Genomic DNA, 9,313 nt, shown 5'->3' on the forward strand with positions numbered 1-9,313 from the left:
GGGATTTGGAGACTCCAGGAGCTCAGTACCTTCCCAGTGCCTGTCCCTGTGCTGTCAGGGCTGCCAGGGGAGCCCCATTCCCAGGCAGTGCTGGAAGGGAGCAGGGTGAGAGCCTGTCCATGGGCACAAGGCACCTGGAATTTATATAATCCATGGATATGTAATCGTCTGCCTTTTTGTTTTGTTTTTTCCTTCACCTCTAAATTAAAAAAACCCCAAACAGTAAAAACATTTAAAAAATTAAAAATATATTAAAAAAATTAAAACTCCCTGGCGCCAGCTCGAGCCATGGAGCTTCTCACGCCGGGCTGGGACACTTGGATTCCTCCTCTTCCATCCTGGAGCCTGGGATGGGAACAGGGCAGTGGGTGCAGCTCATGGAGGGGGTTAGGGAACCCCCCCAAGGGTGCAAGGTTGGCCTGGGTGGACTTGGGAATGGGAAGGGGAGATGGGGAGACAGATCTGGGGACTCTGAGAGCTCGATGCATCCCGTGCCGTGCTGGGGGGTCCCCACGGAGGACTGGGGGGGACTGAGGGGTCCCCACAGCCAGAGGGGATGAGATGTAGGGTCCAGGTCCGGGGGGGGTAATGGGGCATCACCCCCACCCGTGACATGACACAGGTGACAGCGGGAGCAGCAGGACAGGGCCAGATCTGGGGGGTCTTGGGGTCACTCGAGCCCCCCACCCCCATAACTCCACTGGGGAAGGCACCGTCTCCACAGGGGCAGCACCTTGGTCCTGTGGGATCGGGCTTTTGGGGTGTCCTGTCCCCCACATGGCTCATGGGGTGTCCCCAAAAGGGACACCGGGGCAGCCCAGCCACCCTCCCAGTCTGCAGGGCTGGGAGCCTTACTGGTCCCAGTGAGAGGAGCGGGAGGAAGCGCCAGGTCTCCGTGGCAGTTCAGGGAATGCTCTGAAACCCAGGAATAAAATCCTTTCCCCCCAAATTCCCTCTCAGCAGGGCAAAGTGGGACTTGGGGCGAGCCAGCGCCATCTGTGCCCGTCACCCAGTGCCATCCCACGCCCCGACCACCCCCCAGCTGCCCCCCGAAAACAGGGCACAAAAAAATAGGGTTTAACTGTGCATTTCCAAAGGTGGGAAAAAAACTCTGCTCCAAAAAAAAAACCTGGGAAAAAACCCTGGTGTTTGGAAATTCAAGTTCAAAACACTTTTATTATTTAATATTTCTAACTTGGTTCCCTTGGAAAGCAGCAAAGGACATTCAGGGGGACCCCCACCCTGTCCTGGGGGGGGGGGAGGTGTCCCATCAACGAGGGGGGGTTTTCCTTAAAAACAAAAATAAAAGGACAAAAAACCAGACCGAAACCAGTTTGGTTTGGAACAACTTTATACAAACAAACCTTATGTACACTCGCTTTTTTTTCCCCCCAAACACCCCTATTTATATAAGGCAACATAAATAAGGTCCCCGGGACTGTACAACACGTATGAACACTCCTTAAAACGGCACTTTCAGCTTAAAAAAATAGCACTATTCTCTTAAAAAATAGGAAAGAGTTTGGGCTTTTTTTTCCTTTAAAATATGTTGTCGATTTAGTTAAAAAATAGGCATTTTTGTTGCCGTTCCTTAACCCACACCCAGAGGCACCGCCAGAAAACGGAGATTAGCACAACTTTCCTCTTTCAAAAATAACTTAAACCATTCCTGAACTGTTTAAATATTAAAATAATCCCCCCCACCCACCCACTTTTTATTTAATTTTAAATAACCACCTTGTTGTCTGAGCATCGTCCCGGGGGATTCCCACGGAGCTGCCGGGCTGAGGGTCCTGGGTTTGCTCCTGTGGGGTGTCTGTCACCCCCCCAAATCACTCCCACTCCACGGATTTTGGAGCCAGGACGAAGCACATCCCGCTCCTCCGGCGTCGGCGACCACCTGGGACAGTGTCCTGTATTCTGACCTGGGACACTGGATCCTGCATCCCGACCTGGGACAGTGGATCCTCCATCCTGACCAGGGACAGTGTCCTGCATCCTGACCTGGGACAGTGTCCTCCATCCTGACCTGGGACAGTGTCCTCCATCCTGACCTGGGACAGTGTGTCCTCCATCCTGACCGGGGACACTGTGTCCTCAATCCCCATGGAATGTGGAGGCTCCGGGTGCCCCTCCTGGGTGCCCACTCCTGTTCGGGGCTCACTCAGTGGGGTGACCCCCAAAGGCAAAGCTCCGGAGAGGGACCTGCAGTGGGATGAGGCCTCTGGGGGTCCCGTTTTATTATAGGGGGGAAGACGATGGAAAAATAAAAAAAAAATAAATGCAGAAGAAGAATTTTCCACCTTTTCCCGCGCTGGGAGTGGAGGAGTTGAACCCTTTGCAGTCCTCTGGTTCCTGAGATGAGCGGGGAGAGGGGAGGTAAGTGTGTCTAGGGGTGCGTGTACACGGGTGTCCTTTCTTTTCCTTTTTTTTTTTTTTTAAAAAAAAAAGAAGAAAAAGCAAAAAGTAGGAGGGGAAAAAAAGGAGGCAAAGGAGTTGTGCCACTGTCTCTCAGCCCCGGCTCTCCCCGTTAGTAGACGGCGCCGGCGTTGGGGGGCCCCGGGGAGGTGTGGTGCATCGTGCTGGCCGGCTGTGCCTGGTGGGGTCCGTGGGGTCCGCCGAGGGGCTGCGGGTGGTACCAGGGGTTGTGCTCCTCCAGAAATCCGGGCGAGGAGCTGTAGGGGAGCGGCTGCGGGAGCGGGGTCCGGCCCGGCGCGCTGCCGTGCGAGTTACTGTCCCAGACGGCCGGGGAGGGGGGCGAGTTGCAGGCCATGGAGTCGCTGTTGTTGGGGCTGTGCTCCAGAGGCACCTCGCCGTTCTTGTACAGCTTCTTGAACTTGGAGCGGCGGTTCTGGAACCAGATCTTCACCTGAGGGAGGGAGGGACAAGGGTCAGAGCCCCGGCGTGGAACTGGGGGTGTGGGATGGATGGGGAGAGCGGGAGAGGGGGCGGGGTGGTGTGGGGAGCTCGGGCACGAGGGAAGGGATAAGTGACATGCGTGTCACAGGGATCCCAGAGATGCAGGAAAGCACCTGGAATATGGGTATTATGGGGACCTCAGAGACACGGGAAGGGATGAAGACGTGAGGGTCACAGGAAACCCGGAGACACAGGAAGGAGATGGGACAGGGGGGTCACAGGGACCCCAGAGACATGGGAAGGAGATGAGACATGGGGGTCATGAGGACCCCAAAGACAGGAGAAGGGATAAAGGACAAGGGTGTCACGGGGATCCCAGGGGTAAAGGACAAGGACGTCACGGGGATCCCAGGGACACAGTGCAGTGCTGGAAGAGCCCTGGGACGTGGGTGTCACGGGGACTCCAGAGACACGATGCACCACAGGAACAAGGGTGGCATGGGAAGTTTGGACACACCATGTGCCGCTGGAAGGCACCCAGGACACGGACACCGTGGGCACCCCACACGGTGGGTGGCAGGAAGCATTCCCGGGTGTCGTGGGGACCCCGGACACACGGTGGGTGCACAACAGGAGGTCACCCGGGATGTGGGTGTCACGGAGAACATGGACACACGATGCTCTGCGGGAAGCACCCGTGGAATGGGTGTCGTGGGGACCCCCCTGGGGACGCGGGTGTCACAGGAAGCCCCCCTGGGGACACGGGTGTCGCGGGGAGCCCGTCACTGGGTGCATCACGCCGGGCGTCGGGAGCGTGCCAGGGCTGGGTGAGGCGGCGCTGGACGCGCTCGGCCCCCGCGGGGACGGGGCGGGGGCAGTTGTCACCCAAACAGGATGTCCCTCTGGGAGCGGGTGACGCGCTCCGTCAGCCCTTTGCCGAGTGTCCTCGATTGCTTCATCGCCCAAGGGAGGAGGAGGAGGAGGAGAAGGAGGAGGAGGAGGAGGAAGGTCGGGCGCTGGGAGCGCCGCGCCAAGGGCGGCACAAGGGCGCCGGCGCCGGCCCGCAGGCAGGGAGGGCACCCGGGCCGGGCTGCGGGGGAGTCACACGCTGCAGGGACAGTGGTGACAACCCACTCCCCTCCCACCAGCAGATCCGCCGGGACAGTTTGTCCCCTCGCCGGGCAGAACCCCAAAACCAAGGGGTTAGCCCCGACTCTGGGTGGTTCGTGGGGAGGAGAAGCCCGTCCCGCACGTCCCTGCTCTTCCAGTCCAGCCTGAACTGCCACCCCAACGCAGGGTCCCGGCGGGGTGTGGAGCCGGTCCCCAAATCCCTTCTCTCTGCCTGAGCCAGGCAGGACAGCGCAGTCGGGGAGCCTCGGGAAGTCCAGACGGGAGGAGCAGGGTTCGGCCCCATGTCCCCGTGCTCCTGCTGGACTTGGGATCAGGACCCGGTGTCGGGATGGGGCGTCCCGAACACCCCGTCCCGAGCGTCCCTTCCCGAGCGTCCCGTCCCGCCCGGGACTTGGTGCCCCGCATTCCCGGGACACCGGGTGCGCTGCTGACCCAGGACCTTCCCAGGCACCGGGGCAGGATTCAGCCCCCAACCCCTGGGGTGCCTGAGCAGAGCGAGGTCTGGGATGGTGCCGGCTCCAAAGAGAGGAGGATAAACCCTAAAACTGGGGAGTGGGACACGGCTGGAGTCCGTCTCCTCTCCCTGTTCCTTCCCTCCTCTCCAGTTTTCCCTCGGCAAAGTATATCTGCTCCGCGCGGGGAAATCTGCTTTGCCCGCTTTGCACCCGCAAACAAAGGGGGACTATCCGTTCCCGGGGACCCCCAGACCCCCTCTGAGCTGCCCGAGAACAGAACTCCCTCCCAAGACCCCCCCAGTTCGCATTTGCGAGGAGCAGGGCAGCTCTGGCTCCCCCTCTGCCGATCCCTCCTGCCCGCGGTCGGGAATTGGGGTGTCGGGGGGTCTCAGCCCTTACCTGGGTCTGGGTGAGCCCCAGCTGGGCGGCCAGTTCAGCCCGCTCGGGCAGCGCCAGGTACTGGGCTTTCTGGAATCGGCGTTGCAGGGCAGCCAGTTGGTAACTGGAGTAGATGGTGCGGGGCTTGCGGATCTTCTTGGGTTTCCCGTTGACCATCCGCACCTCCGGCTCCGGCTCCTCCTTCACCGACACTGGGCAGAGAGCGCAGGGGTGAGGCGGGTGGAGGGGTCTCAGCCACCCCCCGTCCCCAACTCAGGACCATCCCGCTCGAGGTGCTGGCACTACCCCATCCCCTGGAATGTCCCCTGGGACAGCCCCTGGGATATCCCCCGGACGCCGCATCCAGCACGGATCCATCCCACCGCGTCCCCCCGGCAGCTCCGGGAATGCCGGAGGGGGACGAGCTTTGCCCCAACATCCGCCAGCAGCAGCAACACCCCCCGCCCCAACTCGGCGATAACTTAGACACGCACAGCTCCATAAAACTCCCTCCGGAATTCCAAGGGAGCAGCGGGATGGGCACGACCCCCTCTCCCCACAGCATCCTACCTGCTTCTTGCGCCGGGAGCTGCTGGTCCCTGAAGTGGCCGTACTGGCGGTAGGAAGGGCTGTAGGAATAGTCGGATTTGGGCGAGTAGGTGCCGGCGGCGCCAATGCCGTTGAGGTTGAACTGGTGGTAGGGGTAGTGGCTCACGGGCTGACTGTAGGACTGGCCCGGGTAGTAGTCGTGCTGGCTGGTGTAGTAGCCCAGATCGGTGACGGAGGACTCCGGTAAGGTGGGCGAGTCCTTGGAGGCGGCATGGCAGCTCAGCGAGCCCGACAGGTCCGTGAGGATGCTGGAAAGCTTCTTATCGAAAGAGCCGCTCATCGCTGGCGAGGGGGGAGCTGCCTGCCCGGCTGGGGACCCCCCAACCTGGCGGCTCCGGCTGCCGCGTCAGGCCTGGCGTGCCCGGAGCTGGATCCTGTGCTGCGGCTCTTTGCGAGGAGCAACCAAAGAGACTGTGCCCAAACCTCCGGCCCCGGCCGCCTGCTTAAAGCCTTTAATTAGGGAGCAGGGCAGGGTGGGTGCGCATTCCGATTGGCTCCAGAAATATTGCCTGGGAGGCAAAATAGGCTCCTGCCTCCTCCTGTGTGGGTTCTTTTTTATTTTTTTCTCTCTCCCTTATTTTTTTTTTCCCTCCCTTCTTTCCCTCTCTCAAGAAACAACAAAGAGTGGGTGAAGGAGGGCGAAGGAGTAAATACAGAGCACAGGGTCCCGTCTGCAGGAGGGGGGGCCCTGGGGATGCAGGGGGCACTGTGGGAGTCAGGGAGGGCTGGTTTGCAAGGGGACTTTTGGGGCTGTGGGGGATTTGGAGGAGGAGTCGAGGGGGGGATGTTTGTTGGGTGGCAGGGAGGGTTGGGGGTTGGGAGTAGGGTGGATCCATGCTTGGGGCTGGGGGGCTCCAGGGGTGTGTTTGTGGTGTCCTCCCTTCTCCCCAGATCCCACCTTCTCCCAGAAGTGACTCCCAGTCCAACACCATCCCCAAGGCAGAGCCCCCCCATCCTCATGGAGCAGAGGACCCCAAAACTTGCCGTGCTGCACCTGCCCTGTGGGGACCTCGGGGCAGTGACAGGCCCTGATTCTGCCCCCCCCCCCCCCGGGGCTCCGTGTCTCTCCCATCCCCAGTCCGGGTCCTGCCCCCCCCGCTGCCCTCAGAGCCCCCCCGCAGCATCGCCCAGCTCAGGGTCCCGAGCCAGCCCCGGTCACCCCCGGCCACTCCCGGGGTTGCCCCCAGGAGGACGGGGGGCTTTGGGAGGGGGGCTTTGGGAGGGGGGCTTTTATCTGCGGGAGGGGGGTCTCCGCTTCTGCAGGCGGGTCTTTACCCTGAAGGGGGGGGTTGGAAGGGGGCTGGGGGTCCTTAAGCCCGGCGGGGGCTGCGCCCTCCTGTCCCACCCTGTGTCCCCCCAGCCCCGGGATTGTCCCCCCTGCGCCCCTCGGGCCCCCCCGGGCCCGCACTGCGGTGCAAAGGCACCACCTGACGGACACAGGGGGAACTGCGCCCCCCCTTCGCCAGGGGTTCGAGTCCCGGCACCGCCGCCACCGCCGGGCCCGCCAGGAAAACGGGATAATCGTCGGGAATGTGGAGGGACTGGGGGTAGAAAGAGTGGGATGGGAACGGGAATAGGGGTGGGAACAAAGAATAAGGATAGGGATAGGAGTGGCAGTAGGAATAGGAATAAGCAGGACAAGGAATGAATAGAAATAGGATTAGGAATAGGAATAAGAATAGGAGTAGGTATAGGAATAGGAATAAGAATAGGAGTAGGTATAGGAATAGGAATAAGAATAGGAGTAGGAGTGGCAGTAGGAATAGGTTTAAGTAGGAAAACGAGTGAATAGAAATAGGATTAGGAAGAGAAATAAATAGGAATAGAAATAAGAGTAAGAATAAATAGGAATAGGAATAAGAATAGGAACAGGGAGAAATAGAAATAGGAATAGGAATAAATGCGAATAGGAAAAGGAATAAATAGGGATAGGAATAGGAATAAATAGAAAGAAGAATAGGAAAAGGAGAAATAAAAATAATAGAAATAGAAATATAGAAATGGAAATAATAGGAATAGCTCTAAAGAAATAAATAGAACTGGAGATGAATCCCGGAGGGAAGCAGGAGCCTCTGCAGGAGGCAAAGCATGACCCCAAAGCATGGAGAATGGCATGGACTCACTTCCCACGTGGGAATTGTAACTGGGGATTCGAGGGGGTCATTCAGAGGGGACAGAAGCGTCTGGGCCAAGCCCAGCCCTGGGAGCTGTGCGGGGCCTCCCCGGGGAGCATTCCCAGGGTCCCGAGGAGCATTCCCAGGGTCCCTAGGAGCATTCCCAGGGTCCTGAGGAGCATTCCCAGGGTCCCGGGGAGCATTCCCAGAGTCCCGAGGAGCCGCGGGGACATCCCCGGCCCCCTGGCCCGGCTGTCCCCCTCCAGCCGGACTGTCACCGGGGCCGGCTCCTGCTGGGAGAGGGATGTGCCAGCAGGAAAAGCCGGTTGGGGAGCTGGAGGCCAGGGAGGGCGGCTGGGGAGTGGGGCACAAGCGGGGAGCAGGTCCGTGCAGTCCTGAACCAGTTTGGGACTGGGAGGCACTGGTGCTGCCGGAGGCTGCTGGGCCAGGCTGGCGCTTGTGGAGCCCCAAATCCAGGAGCTCATGGATGGGGGAGAGGGGTGGGGGGACTTGGGGGGACCAGTTTGAGTGAACTGGGACACTGTGGGGATGGCAAAAGTCACTGTATTGGGGCACCCGGGGGTCTCTGTGGGTCGGTGCAGGGGCAGGGCTGACCACGGGGTCAGGTCAGCACACCCCTGCTGTCCCCTGTGCCCCCCACAAGTTTGGGTCCCCTCCCCATACCCCCCATAGGGCTGGAGGGCCCCCCCTCGTCCACCCCACAAGGCTGAAGTGATCCCCCCCATTCCCCCTACAAGGCTGGAGGGTTTTCCTCCCCTGTGGCCTCCAAAGGTCGGCGGGTTCACTTCATGTGCCCCCCCCAAGGCTGGAGGGGATCCCTCCCATAGCCCCCGGAAGTTGAAGGGTCCCCCCGTGTCCCCCCAACACTGGTGGGGGGGTCCTGCTTGGAAACGTCCCCCGAGCCCGGCAGCGCCCACGGGGGTCCCCGCGTGTCCCCTCAGCTCTGTCACAGCCGCGGCGGATGGAGGTGTCGAGGGAGGCGCTGCCGATTGACCTGCCCGACCCCAAATCCCAAATCCCAAATCCCCCAGAGCATCCTTGGGGGAACGGCGTCATCTAGTGGTATTTTGGGGTAGTGACACCGCTGTGCGGTGATGTCACCTTCGGGCACGAGGGACAGGGATGGGGGTGGAGACGAAGGACTAGGGACTGGGGACAAGGAACAGGGGACAAGGAACAGGGGACGAGGAGCGTGGGACGGAGGACAAAGGATAAGGGAGGAGGGCAGGTCCCAGTGCCGTAGCCGTGTGCCGGCCGCAGGCAGCGCTGCCCGTGGCACTGTCCCCTTGTGCCGTCACTCTTTCCAGCGACACGGCGCAGGGGCACGGGGACATCGGGGTGGGGGACACAGGACATCCTGCAGGCCCCCCCAGCCCAGCCCACCCCACCCACGGGTTTCCTGGCACGGGTGGGAGCGGCGCGGCGGCTCCCGGTGACCTCAGCCGGGTCGGGGACGGGGACGGTGGCTGTCACCGCCGCCAGCCCTCCCCGGCAGGGAAGTGGCGATGCTGCGGCTGCGGTCGCGTCCCCAGGGCCACCGCGGCGTCCCCGTCGCGGTCACCACGGGGATGGGATTGTCCCACGGCACAGCCGCTCTCGGGGTCCCGCCGTGACCTCCTGTAACGGGGGAGGGGGTGTCCCCTTCCATGGGGGTCCCATCCCATGGTGGGGGTCCGAGCCTCGAGGGCCCATCCTATGGGGTGTCCTAAATTGGGGGTCCCATCCCGGCGGTTCCATCCCATGGAG

The 9,313-nt window shown here is 61.1% G+C and overlaps 1 protein-coding gene across 1 annotated transcript; it reads right to left on the reverse strand.

The window, feature by feature from the left end:
- Window positions 1–2,530: 2,530 nt before the first annotated feature.
- Window positions 2,531–5,712, reverse strand: DLX3 (distal-less homeobox 3). Its single transcript, XM_032711344.1, has 3 exons — window positions 5,394–5,712; window positions 4,845–5,035; window positions 2,531–2,869 (listed from the first exon to the last, which is right to left on the reverse strand). The coding sequence occupies exons 1-3, from the start codon at window positions 5,710–5,712 to the stop codon at window positions 2,531–2,533; spliced, it is 849 nt and encodes a 282-aa protein (XP_032567235.1).
- Window positions 5,713–9,313: the final 3,601 nt, after the last annotated feature.

This window comes from Chiroxiphia lanceolata, chromosome 26 (genome assembly GCF_009829145.1).
Source record: "Chiroxiphia lanceolata isolate bChiLan1 chromosome 26, bChiLan1.pri, whole genome shotgun sequence".
Lineage (NCBI taxonomy): Eukaryota > Metazoa > Chordata > Aves > Passeriformes > Pipridae > Chiroxiphia > Chiroxiphia lanceolata.